The sequence below is a fragment of the Ceratotherium simum genome, chromosome 36 (assembly GCF_057802395.1).
Source record: "Ceratotherium simum simum isolate JZ-2026a chromosome 36, ASM5780239v1, whole genome shotgun sequence".
In the NCBI taxonomy this organism is placed as follows: Eukaryota; Metazoa; Chordata; class Mammalia; order Perissodactyla; family Rhinocerotidae; genus Ceratotherium; species Ceratotherium simum.
The window spans coordinates 17,013,371-17,029,801 of NC_141935.1; the positions used below are offsets into that span (position 1 = coordinate 17,013,371).

The 16,431-nt window shown below is 38.7% G+C and overlaps 1 protein-coding gene across 1 annotated transcript in view; it reads left to right on the top strand.

Moving 5' to 3' along the window:
• The first annotated feature begins 230 nt into the window (after nt 1–230).
• The window catches only part of RRP15 (ribosomal RNA processing 15 homolog), a 48,673-nt gene continuing 32,472 nt past the window's right edge, over nt 231–16,431 (top strand). The window contains exons 1-3 of the mRNA XM_004439684.3: nt 231–453; nt 12,884–13,158; nt 15,893–15,990. Of these exons, the coding sequence (XP_004439741.2) occupies nt 246–453; nt 12,884–13,158; nt 15,893–15,990 (581 nt within the window). The 5' untranslated portion in view covers nt 231–245. The remainder of the gene's footprint in view (nt 454–12,883; nt 13,159–15,892; nt 15,991–16,431) is intronic.

The window sequence follows — 16,431 nt, forward strand, 5'->3', positions numbered from 1 at the left end:
TAAGGGGAGGGGCCGCGGGGAGGAAATGAAAGTGGACCAGGCCGGGTTGGGGCCAGAGCGGGGCGCGGACCAGGGCAAAGGCGAGCTTGCAGAGGAGTCCGCTGAGAACGTACATTCACTAATTGTTTTTACCGGAGAGGAGTCCACCGGCCATTCAGATCTCTCTCGATCCACATTCTGAAGCCCCAGCCCCGGAACTCCGGGCTAGAAGGCCCCGCCCCGGACCCTTGTGTTCCCGGAACTAGATGCCCAAGTTCCTTTGGTTTCCGCCGGATGCAACGCTCAGGGGACGCTTCCGACGAGGGAACATGGCGGCCGCCGTTCAGGACTCACGTGTGAGCGCGGGGAAAAAGCTGAAAAATTCCCTAAAGAAGAAGAAGAAGATGAAAATGATAGCCAAGGCCGCAGCATCGGAGCTGGAAGAGGAGGACAAAGGCACTGCCGACCGTGGAGGTGACGTACCGGGGCTGAGCTTTGGCTGCGCAAAGGAGAGGCCGGGCTGAGTTTGCGGGAAGCAGGGGCTGCGAGTTGGTTTGCTGTCAGCCGCCCGAGTTTTATCTCCATTTGTGGCCGAAGGGGCGACTCTGGCCCCGTGGGAGGGCTTAGGGAAGTGGTGTTCAGGGAAAGGACGCTGTCAGCTGCTCGAGCTTGCACATTCCTTTACTAGACATTTACAGCATCACAGTTAATTAGTTAAAACGGACGAAACTGCCGCTGCTTACAGCAGCAAAAAGAAAAGTAGTCAAGGGGAAAAGGAAGAGGAGTATCTGAAATTGCAAAAATGGGATAGATTTCATGGGGAGCGAGGAGCAAAAGGCCAAACGAGGTAAGAGGAAGATGGATGTTGGTGCGTGCCTGTGGTTGGGAGTTAGAGACCGGATAGTAATAAAAGAAGAGTAGGTGGTTAAAGCAGAGTAAATTAAAAGTAGCAGTGGATAACTCTCTCTCTCAGAGACGCTTGATGTTGAAAGGAAAGAAATATACTTTGAGGCCTTCAACCATAAGGTGTCCATGCTACTCCTCTTTACCATCATTCTTAGTGTTAGCTTCTTAGGTTACAAAGAATTGCAGACGACATGATCGTCTTCTGCCCAGTTACTGCTCCTTTGTACTAATTAGAGCTTTGTAACAGCCAGAGGTGTTCTTTTATAATGTGTCTCAGATCATGTCAGTTATTTGCTCAGGATGACCCAGTGCCTTCTCATCTCAGAATAACATCCACAATCCTTAGCCTGATCTAGCTCAGGTCGTCTCTCTCATCCTCTTCCACTCTGCCCCTTACTAACTACCAACAGTAATTTAGCCACATTGATATCCTTGTGGTTTGTTTCACACATCAAACATGCTCCCACACCAGGGTTTCTGCACTTGCTGGCTTCACTGCCTAGAAAGCTTTTCAGATGTTTGCATGGCTCTCTCTCCCTCACTTCCTTCAATCTCTGATCCAATGTCTTATCAGGGAGTCCCTCACCACCCTGTCTAATGTACCACCAATAGTTTTCTCCTTGCCTCCCTGCCTTCACTTTTTGACTTATTACCCTGCTTTATTTTTCTCATTATTTCCCAAACCATCTGACATGTTATATGTTTGCTGTATGTCTCTCAAGCTGGAATGTAAGTTCCATAAGAGAAGAGACTGCTGTATCCCCAATGCCTAAGACAGTGTCTGTTACAGTGGATCCTTCACAGATATTTAAGTAAATGAGTGACTAAACCTGGACTTCCAGGACCAAGAGGAGGAAACTATCATGTTACTGCAGTCTTTAGGTAATTACAGTCCTTATCCCCTGGCAAAGGAGGTAAGAAAAACAAACTGTTTGTTGAGCAGGAATTAGAGCTTCTGCTTCTGGTATTTGTTGAACTCAATAGACTAGTTCATGTGAGGTTGTCAGAGAGAGACACGCTACTCCATTTGGAGCAAAATAGCAGTACTGCTCTCAGAGTTAGAAAATTAGATTTCTCTATTGAAGTACTGAATAATTCCAAGTTAGAGCTGTTCTGACTTCTCAATGCCTTGTTGTAAATACTGATTAGGTTCTAAGGTTCTATTGCTACTATAGTTCAGTTACATTATGGGTTAAGAAGGCTTTTGGTTAATATGGAAACCTAACTATCCAATTCAGTTCAAAGAACAATTGTTGTTTTTTGTTATATTCTGGTCACCCCCAAGGTGTTGATACAAAGGGTGAATAAATCCCTGCCCTAGAATTACAGTCTTAGGGTAGATAGATATTAAACACAGGACTGTAATACAACGTATTGAGTATTATTAAGAGGTAGTTATAAAGGTAGTTACCAAGATCATGGCCCAATTAAAAATGGTAAGGATGGAGACAGAGAAATCCATATCCTGTAGAACCCAGCCTCGGGACTGCTTCCTTCTATCTTATACATGTTGCTCATAGTATACCATGTTGTTATTTTATTTTAACATGTCTCTCTCCTTATAGGTATAAGTTCCCCAAATGCTAGAATTATTTCTTATCTTTATTTTCATAGGGCCTTCCTTGCACATTTTGATATTACGTAAGTTTCCTTGTTGAATAAGTGAATAAGGTGGCATTTCATCTAGGCCTTAGAAAGACGAATAGTTTTCTGAGCCTAGGGGTGGCGAGGACAGTTTTCTCAGACATAGGGAAAAGCACATACAGTCTCTTAAAATGCATGGGCGTTTAGGAAATAATGAATTGTCTGCTATGGCTCTAGCTATTCAGAGAAGTTACTACATGTGAAACTGGGAGTGGAGGGTAAAGACAGATTGTAAAGGGCCTTATATGCCATTTGAAGGAGATTGGATTCTCTATTTGTAGGCAGTAGGGAGCTGTTGAGAACTTTTAAGCAGGAGAGTGACACATGTTTATAAAGATCACTGCTGGCTGCATGGTGACTGCCGTGGAGTGGTAGAACAATTAGTAGGCAATTGCAAAACTCTGTTAGGGCTTGCACTAGGACGGGACAGTGAAGACAGAGACGCACCCCACTTGAAATGCTTTCCAGAAGAAAAGCATTCAGTGTTCTGAACAACCAACTTTGAAATAAATGCATAGCACCATAAATTTTGGGTGTATTATACTGTTAGAGGAATTAGATGATAATAATAATAGCTATATTTTTTGAGCTTTACTAGATACTGTTCTAAGAGCCTTATACATATCACTTCAATTAATTCTGACAACAATCATATGAGATAGATACTATTATTATCCCCATTTTACTTATAGGAAACTGAGGCACAGAGGTTATAACTTGCTCACCCCAATACATAAGCTGATAATCAAGTTGATAAATGACACACTCATTACTGAAGTTTGACTTTAGAGTCTGTACTCTTGACCTCTACCTTGGTATGGTTGAGGAACCAGGAGGACATAGATGATCAAAACAATATATCCAGAAAGTAGAAGGGCAGGGCCTTAGAATCTGAAGAAAGGATTGGGAATGAGGAGACCTTGGTATTGAAACAAATTTTTCTCCCACTCTGAAAGGTTCCATCACTAAGGGGTATTTTTGTAATCAGATTTCTATAGCACTCCTTCCAATGTTTATAACTGGAATCTTCCTTTCTTCCTTCCTGTCTTCTCTCATGCATCCTTCCTTCCTTTCTTTTTTTCTCCTAAAGTCCATATATTATCTCTAGAAACAAATTCCTACTTCTATTCAGTTGTATAAGAGGGATCTGTGTTTGTACTGCCTTTCAGAGTGACTTTGGGCTGGTCATTTACTATTACGTGCCTCAGTTTCCTCATCTGTAAAATGGAGGTGATAATAGTGTCTACCTCAGGATTGTCGTGAAGATGAAATGAGTTCATGTGTGTAAAGCATGTAATGTTTGGCACATGGTACCTACTCATAAATATTAGCGTTAATTATCATGACATCTTTTCTGATCTAACAAAACTGCTAGGCCCATCTCTTTGCTCCCAGACAAGCCTGCCAGCCTTTGATAACAATGATGTTTGTGAGCTGGAGCTTTTTCCAGAAAAGAGGTGAGAATTTCCTCTGGTAACCCTGCAAGGTACCTGGTGGTGTTTCTGTTGCACAGGTGAGGAAGCAGAGGCTTGGCGATACTATTTCCATTACACCATAATGCCTCCCAGTGGGAAACTGTTAAATCCGTAGATGCAGGATGTTGTCTCTTATTGTGCCCTTCTTACTCCATAATCTAACCATTTAATCATGGGTTTATGATAAAATTCAGAATGAATAATAATGATTTTGACAACTATTGATTGTCTATGCTTAGTTGTTCCATAGACACCTTAACATGTGCAAAACTGAATTCATAATTTCATTTCCTAAATACGGAATCCATGAAAGCAAGGATGGAGTGTGTCATTGTGAACTGATAACAGTTTGCATACCCAACCTACCTGATCTGACCGCTGCTTACTCCTGGACGCTCACATCTTGTCATCCCTCCGCTTACTAGTGTCATAGCATCCTGCGTTCCTCACTTCTTGAACACCATATGTGCTCTCTGCTCCTAGCAGTGCTTGTGCTGTTCTACTAGTATACTCCTTTTTTCTTCACTTTCTCTTAACCAGTGTTTCTGTATCCTTTAGATCTCCACTTAGTTGTCTCCATCCACTTTGTAGGGATTTACACTGTATCTCTGCCATAGAGATAAATAATAAAAGGCCTTGTATTTAATAAGTTCAGTAATGTAGGTCTTTTGGTTATAAGATGCCACATTCTTCTTTGGTTTAACTCAGGATTTGCTACTTGATGTAAGAAATTGCTGTTTTCTCTCATGAAATCAGATCTTTCTAGCAAGGTGACCCATGGAAACAGTTTTCTAGTCCAGGTATCTGTGTACATGTGGCCTTGGCAGAACTATTAAGTTGTCAAAAATTTTCAGATAATGTATACTGAGAAAGTATAAAGGCAGAAGATTGAATTTGGCTTCAGACACATGAGGAATCAGTGTGCAAACTATAGGCTTATTATTAAAGTGTACCAGCTCATTTTATCAGGAAATTGAATCAGAGACTTATCTTTGAATTTTAATTGGATCATAAAAATTGATACGGATATGCCTTATCATATCAACATTTGAAAGCAACTTCCTTTATCAAGATGCTACTTAAATTTCATAGAAAATACACAAGTATATAACCCGTGTGTTGTTTGAACTTTATTTTTCGTCTTATGGCTTTAATTTCTTTTGACACATTGTGTAAGAAAGTTTGAAAATTATGCTTTTATAAGTGTAAAACTCTTAAATATCATTTGTCAGACTGCAGAAGTGTCCTCATTCTGCAAGGAGAGACCTTGTAAGCTTGGTAACAGCTATATCTCAGAATTTGGCATAGAGCCTGATACATGGTATAGTATTCAATATCCATTTATTCATTGAATAAATTGGAAACTTCTCTTACTGTGATTTTTTTTTTTTTCTGAGGAAGATCAGCCCTGAGCTAACATCCATGCCAATCCTCCTCTTTTTGCTTGAGGAAGACTGGCCCCGGGCTAACATCCGTGCCCATCTTCCTCCACTTTATATGGGACACTGCCACAGCATGGCCTGACAAGCGGTGCGTTGGTGCGTGCCCGGGATCCGAACCCGGGCCGCCATCAGCGGAGCGCGTGCACTTAACCACTACGCCGTGGGCCCGGTCCCCTCTTAATGTGGTTTTTACACTCTTCTCATGTACCAGATATCGTTGAGGGTAAAATTAACAGAAGTTGTATATAATGTAAACTTGAATGATAGCAAAATGATTCAGAATGAATTTTTGGTAAATTATAATACTCTTCAGTAGGGTTTGAAATTTGGTCATAGTTAGTGAAACACAGGTGGTCACAAATCAGAGATGTGTGGAAGGTAAGATCCTACAGTCAGCATGTTAAGTAATAGATAAGTGTCACGCATTATAAAGGGGAGGATGACACCCCTAGCTGAGTTTGCCTTGAACTGCTCAGATTTATTGAATTGAGACTTTGTTGAAGATTTAGATGCAATGTATACTTGGCTCTTAAGTTTGTAGTCTTAAAAAAACCATAGACACACACAGCATGCCTAGTCAGTAAATCAACTCAGGTGGAAAAATAAAACCAGTGGTTGATGATATCAAATATTGTAAAGAGGAGAGTGATAACCTCTACCTCTGAGTTATCATTGAACTACTCAGATTTAGTGAGTTGAGGCATTGTTGGAGCTTTAGACACAATGCTGACTTGATTCTTAAGCTTGTGGTCTTAAAAAGAAAAAAGAAAGCTTCTGTAGTCAGTAAATCACCCCAAGTGAAAAGAGCTGTGGTCGTTATGCAGTGCCATGACGTGACTGACCCCTCCCTCATAGGATGTGCCCGTATGCCTATAAACTAGTTGAGAGGAATGGTAATTTCATGTTTTCTGAATTGTTTTGGTCACATATATGAAAAATGGCCATATACTTCTAACACAAGACTCGATAACAATCCAGTTTAGAAGGTCCTAGGAGCTGTCCCTTCATTTTTGATAAACTATGAAGCCGTATTTAAGATATAATAACCTAGCAGATAAATGTGCTTTTCATCAAACTGTAGCTTATAGCCTCTTTCATCATGTAAGTTACTTAAAATAGCAAAGGAACGTGCCTAAGAAATGAAGTATATCATAGTTGTGCTTGAGTGGTTTAACAATTTATAGCACAGACTCAGGAAACAGACTACTTCCAGGTGCTATGTGCGTTGGCTTGTCCAGATAGCACATGTAATCACATCTGACAGTTTGTCCCATGGTGACACTTTCATTTTATTTTTGGTTATTTTTCTGGAAACCTAGTATGGCTTCATTTTTTTTTCAAAGGTAAATGCTTTTTTAAAAAGTCTTAAAGCATCAATTTTGAGTATTCTAAGTTTAGCAGTAATTGGCGGGAAAGATCATGTGGCATGAGCAGAATAGATGATTTACCCCTGGAATGGGGAGAATGGGTTCACAGAGCTCTGAATAACTAGGGGATATGTATTCGTAGGCAAAATGAGGTTGGGGATGAGAAATGGCTGTTCTGGTTAACGGAGGTGAGAGAATTCCTTTTTAATTCAAGCTTTGTTAAACTATTTAATGAATATTTTCTGCCTTAGTTCAGTACACATTAGTCTGAGTTGAATCTTTGATTCAAAGCTGTGTAGTGCCTTAGAAATCAAACAGTCCTGCCCCGTACCCCATTAACTTTGTGACTCTGGGCATGTTTTTAACTTTTCTAAGCTTCAGAATCATTCCCTGTGTCAACAGAATAATAAAAGCCACTCATAGAGTGTTGTAAGGTTTAAATGATAATGCATAAAAAGTGTTTTAAATAGTACCTAGCTCTAAATATATGTTAGCTAGTTATTATTGTCATTATTTTAGAGTACTTTGAAAAGTTGTAGGACAGAGACACTGACCACTTCTGAAATAAAGTCAAAGGTCGCTTGCCCGTGATGAATGGATTATAGATTAGAACCAAGACCGTAACTAGAATTATAGTGGAAGTAGAATTCATTTTGCCCCTCTGTTTTTTGGCATCCTTTTTTAAGCTTTTGGGATCCCCTCCTGCTCTGTTTTCCAGGTGCTCGGTGTCCTTGTCTGTCCCCTGGTTACTGACTGTCATTTATTTTGTGACTACTATGCACCAGGTCTGTGCTAAGTGCTTTTCATGTGTTATCTCATTTAATCATCATAACAACCCAGTGAGGTAGGTACTATTTTTATCCCTGTTTTACTAAAAAGAAACTGAGACACAGAGGGGTTAGGTAGCTTGCCTACAATTACCTGTTAGAAAGTGGTGGAATCAGGACATAATGTGCCAAGTCTGTCTGATTGGGTAATCTGAGCTCTTAACCTCTGTGCTTTAACCGTCTGGTCATCTGAAGCTTCCCCTTCCACACCTCACATGCCTTGCAGATTCCAGCCACCAGAGGTATTCCTTCCTTTTTCCTTTCCCCTCCTCCACAACCACATTTAAATTCTCATTGTGTGTGTCTACATGCGTGTGCACACGTATGCTTGTGTGTATGCGTGTGTGGTGTGTAATCAACACTTAAATGTTTACTATGGGCTAGACACTCTTTTAAGAACTTTGTATGTATTATCTTATTTAATTATCACAAAACCGTAATAAAGTAGATACTATTTTATCGCCATTTTTGCGGATGAGGAAACTAAGAGAACCTAGAAACCTTCAGAAAAGTCACAAAGCTTTGTGTCTGGAATTGAGACTGAATCCAGGCAGGCTGACTTTGTGTCCTTACTCTTAACCACTACTTGCTGCTCTCAGTCAAGTTTTATGAGGAATTCTGTTTGATTTAGAGTGAATTCTAAAAATCTGAAGTAAAGGTTAACCAAAAGCCTTACCACTCGCAGATGGTATTTGTATTTTAAAAGAACAGCCTTCTTAATCCAGTGGAGAAACTGTTGAGCAGTGAGGACCTAAGGTGAGCACTACAAGAAAGAAGCACGAGCAGTTTGGCCTCTTCCTGGGAGCACCCACCTACAGTGCAGAACTTTTTAAACTACTTAGCTTTAATTTGGGGGTTAATGTATATTTTATTTCTTGGATCATACATCAGACCACCTTTTTCGTACTCAGTTTTTACTTACCATCCAGTCCCCAAATCTCCGCTTTCAGCCAGTCTGAACTTCTTGTCATTTTATAAATATCTCACCTTCTTTATAACATTGCTGTGCTTTTCCACATGCTGGTTTCTTCTGCCTGGAATGCCGATAATAATGGTGATTACAATAATTTTAATTTTCGTACAGAGCATTGACTCAAGTCTCGGGTGTTTTGGTTCTAGATTCTGTGATCTTGCCCCTTCCTCTTTACATTGGCCTGGGTTGTGGGATCTTACTTCTTTGGCCTCCTCCCTTCTCTTGTCATTCAATCTCTTGCCTTCCCCTTTAAGAAACAATCTGAATATCATCTTTGTAAAAGATACCCCCATAACAGTCACCCTTCTTTCATTGCTCTTCTTTTAGAAGAACACTTGCAAACTTTACCAATTGCAAAACCAAGTTTTTCAGTTGGTTAACTGACTTATTTACCCTATTAAACATTTGACTTCTTCAAGAAGAGAAACCTAGATTTACAGTTTTCATTTTCCCCTTCCTTCCTCGTCATTCACGAGTACTCAGTAAATATTGAAGGACTATGAGTCGTCTTAAAACTTTATCCCAGTTCCAAAGGCTAAGGAAAATGGCTTTCCTACCAGCAGCTAACCATATGTGGGGTGAGGAACAGATGCCAAGTTTGAAAGAGAGCTTGGAGCTTGGGGAAAAGGTAGCAGGAGATGGGAAATGCCTCTGTCTCACTGAGTACCTCAGAAGTCACACACTGCCCTGTCTAGGATGGTAGCCCCTAACCACATGTGGCTTTTTAAATTCAAAGTAATTAAAATCAAATCAAATTAAAAATTCACTTCTTCAATTGTAGTAGCCACATTCGAAGCACTCAGTAGGGTCTTGTGGCTGGCGGTTCATGGGCAGTTCTGATAATAGAACATTTCCATGAATGTAGAAAGTTCTATTGTAACCTTTAGTTATTACTTCAAATATGCGTTCTTTATAGCCCTTCCTTAATTTCCAGATTTTTAAAATAGAATGCAAAATTAGAGTTAATGTTTAAGATAACACACAGGACTTGAGAGGAGTTTTTCAACTTGTCTAGTGCCCTTAGACCCCTGATGTATCCATTTAGCTTCTGCTGTTAAAGATCAGTTAGTGGAATGTTCGAAAAAATCTCATCTTCATAGGATACAGTAAATTTTTAAGAACCAGTTCTACTTTCTGATTTGCATAGTGATTATCTTTGGCATCCTAGAAGTAAATCCTGTTTTTCAGTATGCTGGCAGACCTCATCACATTGGCATTTTTAATTTATTTATATAAAACATCATCATTTCCATTGACAGTGAATGCCTGACTAAAAACTTCAACGCTAGGATTTATTGTGTGTCCATAATATGTGTGTTGTGGTAGTCCAGCTGGGTAAGAACACACCGAAGAAAAATAGCCAAGCATTAGATGTGGAGAATTGGAGTAGCTTATACAGTCGTAAAGCCTTTTGGCTCCTTTACAGTGGAGCTGAAAAATGTGAAATTTGCTGCAATTGGTGTATAAATTCATCCGGACAAACCCTAGATGTCAGTGTTGTAGTTTTGACGTTTAACTGGGAGCTGGTAAAGACTTCTGCTTTTAATCACCTGGATATTCTTCACTGACAAAACTTTTAAGCCATTGTGCCTCTTTGCATTTAGGTAAATGCTTACTAGAAGAGGCACTTTTCAAAGAATTATTTTGTTGATTAGTACCTGTGCAGTGCTACTGACTCTGAGTAATAAAACACAGGTAATATTAATATATTTATTTTTCAGCTAACTACATTCTCCAAACTGTTTCTCAACATACTTTTCAGGGAACACTTGTCTTAGAAGATGCTTCTGGGGGAAAAATTGTGTGACTCTGGAATCTGGTACATGGTAGACGCACAAATTCACTGAACTGAATTATAGTGCTATCAGCTTTTGTTTGGTAAAATTTAGATACATTTTTTTATATTGTGGACAATAATATAGTTCTTATATCACATATATTTGCACATTGAAGCCTAGAGTCATATGTCCTCAGATTTCTTAAATTTACTTAGCATATGTGATACAGAGAAGGCTTCAAATTAAATATGTGGCAAATGAATTTCTATTTTAAAAAATTCTTGCTCTTTATTAAGAAATATGCAGCACATTAGGGCAATACAATAATTAGTGATTTCTTGCTTTTATCATTTCCTTTGATATTATTTGATACCATTGACATACTTTATATTTTAAGATTGTGCTGTTTAAAAATGTAAAGTATTATTTTGTTTTCTCTCTTTAACTCTGACTTTATGTAATGTTCTGTTAATTTTTTGAGGATACTTCATTTTTACTCATGTGCTTGAGGTTCATTTTTGTATATGTATAAAATGTTTTATATGTTTTTATTTGCTGTTTTCTAATGTGTTATAAATTTTTGTTTGAAATATATTAAATATTTAGTTTTACAGCCTTTTTATTTCATAAATTCTCACCACTTAAAAAATAAAGGTAGTATGCAAAAGTAATACCAAAATTGGCAGGTATTATAATGACCAGCTAAAGGTCACGTCTTTCCAGCAGTTCTCTCATAATTCATGGCTTAAAGTCAGGAGATTAGAGAGGATCACTCAGAAGTTAACAGCTGACTATACATTCATTTCCTTTCACTTTAGTTGTGGCAATAAGCTGAGATTTAAAAAAAGGCTGAAAGGATATTTAAAAGCAAAATATACACGTTCTGTTGAAATAATTTAAAGAAGAAACGGCGGCTCGGAGTTGAAGTAACAAGAAACAGTCAGTAGACTTCTCGAAGGTGGAAGCGGAGGTTCTGGTGGTGGTGCATCCGTAGCCTGGGTGAGAGTAAGGGGACCCGGAGCAGATGCCCTGAAGTGCAGCGCTGTGGGGCTGTGGGTGCTTTTCAGACCTTCAGTTTTAAGTGAAGTTTCTGATCTGGATGGGAGGACATCAGAATTGAATTAAGTAGGAAGCAGCAGGAAACGTGTTTATGCCTAAGCCTTTTTTATTCTTCGTCAAGAAAGTCAGTATTTAAAATTTTATTTTAATTACTAGTATTGTTATTTAGTAGAGATATTTTGAGAGAAAAAGTTGGAAGTAATGGCATTTTCTGGATTAATCTTTGAGACTCAGCTAGTTCTGGAGTTGACCAAAGAAAGTACATTTGTTATCTGAAGACGTGACTACTAAGTGGCAGTTGTTGGTATATCACTGAGTTTTCCTCTTATATGGTAGCTTTTTCTCAGCCTTCTTTGTTAGCTCTTCTTCTCCTTATTAAGAAATATTCCAAGTTACTAAGCCGTTGAATGATTTTCTCCTTTGAAGTATTTCCTAAGTTCCATAGGTTTCTGAAGAGCAAAACAGAAGCTCTCCAGAAGGCTCTAGATCGTATAGATGCACACACTATGCTGGCTGCCTGTGCTCTTGTTGTTAAAGTACACTTAACTTCAGAAGTTGAAAAAGGCTGCAAAACTTAATGTACCCAGAACTTCTCAACAAGCTGATTTTCAAGCAAGGCCATTGACTCGACTCCTGTTTCTGCCAATCTTCTGACCCCAGCTATTTGAATGTTATATAATGAACTAGCTGGCTGGTAGCCTGTGTATGCTTGTTTTGGTGGTTTTGAATGATAAAATTTAACAGATACTTTTGTATCTTCAACTCAGAACTTAGTATTTTTATTCAGTCACTCAGGAGTGCAATTAAATCTTCAGTGTCTTGGGCACAATAATACTTCATTAGATTATTTTGCAAAAATGTTAGAACACCCAATTTTATAATGTTATATGCAAATTCTATAAAAGGAAGCTGGTTTTTAGATTTTTCTGCACACAAATTCAGAATTTTAAATATCTGGGCCATATCCCTCAGAGAAATTATTCTGATTTCTCTGTACCATGGAAACACTGTACCATTTTCTTCACAGATTAAAGCTTTTTATTTGTTTAAAATAATCTTCATTAGTCTCTTCAAGTAGTTTAATGACACAATTCAGGCCCATGGACTTGAACACACCCTGCACTGGCCCAATGTCAGCGCCTTGAAATGGGTGGTATGTGGGAGGGGCTGTTAGATTTGTTTCTGCTGCCTGGGTCCTGGGTGCTGAAGCCCCTGTGGTCTCCTCTGTCAACATGACTACTGGTGGCAGTAGGAGAGAGGTCCTCCTGCTCTCCTCCGCTATTACTTTAGCTCTGGGACTTGGTAAAGTTCCATCTTTGAAGAATCAAGACAAATGGAGAACTGTTAGCTTTATGAAGGATGCTGGGGGTCTGGCCATGGCCTTAGCAACCTCTACCTCTGGTATTAAAGTTTAATTTGTTTTCTACTCTTAGGTTCTGTAGGAAGCTGTAGATTGGAAAAGGATCGCTTTTCTTCTGACGATGAAGCAATAGAAGCTGACAATGAAGATGAAACTGAACCCTGTGGCAGTGAAAATGAAAATGCTGCAGAAGCTAGTGCTGGAACTAATATGGGCTGGGCAGATGCCATGGCTAAAATCCTTAACAAAAAAACTCCTAAAACTAAACCCACCATTCTGGTCAAAAACAAAGAGCTGGAAAAGGAAAAAGAGAAGTTAAAGCAAGAGAGACTAGAGAGAAGAAAGCAGGTGTGTCCTACCAGTTGTTTTGTAGAGTAGATTGTTTGTCTGGTCTAGTTCTTATCTGTACCTCATTGTTCCTTGCAGTATTTGTCCGATTAACATTCCAGTTTTTACCTTGCTTTTTATGTGGGGGTGGATAACCAAGGTTATATTGAGAAACTTAGTCTCAGTTACTCCATTGAGCATGCTCACTTCTTAATCATCCAAGCAAAGCAATAGAAATGTGAACTCCAAGGAAATTTATCCTCTTTAAAATCCAGTCATTATACATGTGGCAGTGACTCCTGGATCTGAATTTTTAATTCAATTTAGCTGTCCCTATGCTAACTTTATTAGGTTCTGAACTAATAGAATCATGTTAGTTACTTTTTCTAAAAACCTATTTTATTATATAAATCTGTGAAGATGTCATTGTCAGGGGTTAGTTGTAGTTCTGAGAACAGGCTATTTCACTGCTAGATTAACTTGAATTCATTATACCTTTTGTTAAACCACTGATGATAGAAGTTAGACTAGTACAGTCTGATAATTAAAGGCCAAAAGTTGGGCTTAAATTTGCTGCTGAGTATTATAAAGATAAAGAAATAGTAATAAGGTTTTTATATCCCTTGTGCTGGATGAAGTATTTCTGTTTCTAAAATATTTGGTTACTGAAGTAAGCGTTGTTTTTCAATGAAAGAAAAATAACTTTCTACAGTCATACTGACAATATACAAATACTGATTTCCAAGAGGTACTTTATGGGTAAAAATGAAAAAAATAGTTTTGAATTGGCATATATTTCCTTTTACGTTTGTCATTCCCTTATCTTGTTTCAAGATGAATGTTTTCTTTGTTCTAATGCTGGTTGCTCTGTGTGAAAGGCTATATAGAGATGGAACTTTTCAAGTGTTGCTCTTAGAAACAGAACATGCTCTATTATTAATTCAGTATTCTCATTGCACTTTATTTAAGATAAATGTCTCTAAATCTTACTGATAGCTTTGCAATTGACAATTTGAATCTTTATTATCTGGCAAAAGCTAGAAGAGTCTTTAAAAATATCAGAATCCTTAATTACCTCTAGTCCCAATGTTCCAGTGAGAGTAAGAAGAACATTTTGAAGCCAAGAGAAATGAGTATCTAACTCTGCTCTAGGCCAAGGCTTTGAGTGCCAGAGGTGGTACTGTCCACATAATGCATGAAAGGACACGTGTCAATACCAGATACTTGACACAGTAGCTCCAAGTGCTCTTAGTATATATTTCTGAGTAAAGTCTGTGTAAATTATCATTGTTTCTTAATGTCAAATATTATCAATTTCCAGAATACTGAGTACTTATTTCTAATCAAAGGTATAAAAATACATTACAGAGTTAAAAAATATTTTGGGATTATGCATGGCTATTATCCTTTGAGTACTATAGATAATTAAGAATCAACTGTTTTAAACCTAAAAGTAAGATTTTTTATTTCTGGCATAATCTAGTAGTGAATTTCATGACAGTTAAAATACTTTATCTGGGGGCCGGCCCCGTGGCGTAGTGGTTAAGTGTGCGCGCTCCGCTGCTGGTGGCCCGGGATCGGATCTCAGGCGCGCACCGACGCACTGTTTGTCAGGCCATGCTGTGGCGGCATCCCACATAAAGTGGAGGAAGATCGGCACGGATGTTAGCTCAGGGCCAATCTTCCTCAGCAAAAAGAGGAGGATTGGCATGGGTGTTAGCTCAGGGCTGATTTTCCTCACACACACACAAAAAATACGTTACCTGATTTGGGAAGAATCTATTCCTTTCGAAAGGAATCAGGCTAATCTTTATAGCGAGAGCAGGAATTTGGTTTTACTGTGATTAGACATTCTCATTAATACAAAATGAGAGATTAGATGAGTGGAGAAAAGGAAGAGATGAAAGGAGACTTTTTTCCACTGGTTCTTATTACTGATTTTGATGCTCTCCAGCTTCGTGGTGATTAGTTCATCATATTCAGTATATTTGATATTTGGTGATAGGTGGGCCTGAGACGGGGACGTGGAGAAGCAATATATCAAATCAGGCGCCTAGAACCAGGATAGTAAGCGAAGACAATTTTGAATTAGATTATGTTGTCTATGGGATTTTCTTATTTCCTGGCTCCCCTTCTACTTTGCATTATAGGAAAGAATCAGTTTGCTTTAGTTTGTGACTGAAACGCTGTGTATGGCAAGGATATTGGTCAGATGTGCCGTAAGAGGAGAAGTGGATTTAAATGATTTTCTGTAAAGAAAAATAGTCACTATATAAATAGGATATATCTGGATATGATGCTATTCTTTTAAAAGCTGATACAACTTCTTAATAATTCTGACTGCGGAGGAAGTCAGTTTCTGAAAATAAAGAGAATCAGTGTTTAAACTTGTGGTTAGCAAAGAGGGTAATTTGGAGTCTTACTCGTGCTTGCCTCTGATGATCTGGTGATGGCAGATCAGGGATCTCACACCCTACCTTGTCCTGCCCGGCTCAGTATGCTGGCAGCTCTCCAGGCCCCTGCTGTCGGAGAGCCTGATGGAAACCCACTTTGTGCCTCTCACATGACACGCTGAGTGCTAACCACAGGCTCCCTGAGCTGAACCCCTAAAAGTGTGGGTGTTTTTTAAAATCTCCATGACAAACTAAGCCAGAATGATTTATTACCTTTGTCCTTTCACAGAATGTCATGTCAAAGTATGCTGCAATTTCAAAAATGCCTAATATTCTTTCACATAACAATATTTATAACACAGCTTGATAAGAAGCGGGAATGGGAAATGATGTGCAGAGTAAAGCCAGATGTTGTCAAAGACAAAGAAACAGAGAGAAATCTTCAGAGAATTGCAACGAGGTAAGACAGTGTTTTTGCCCTTTAAAAAATAAGTATACTAAACCTTTGATAGTGATCCATTTCTGACTAGGTTTGATTCTTAAGCTCTGCCTCTTCGGAGCCAAGTGATTTATATCTAAGCCTGCTTGGTTAATACTAAATTCAACCAAAGATTTTGCAGGTCTCATGAGGCAAGAATATAAGGTGCTAAGTATATATTTGGTATGAACCTCTTTCAGATCATCTTGTCATTATAGTGACAAGATCAGTGGAATCAGACCTCTTAACTGCATTTCCCTTATAGTGGTTGTCTAAATTTATAGCACTAGATGATTATTTTTGTTATCTTGCATTTTATTTATGGCATAACAAATTACACATTATTGGAGCTTCATGCTGTCCTTTCACTCTGCATTTTTTATCATTGGCACCAAACAAGTATTTGATGTCCTCTGTGTCCAA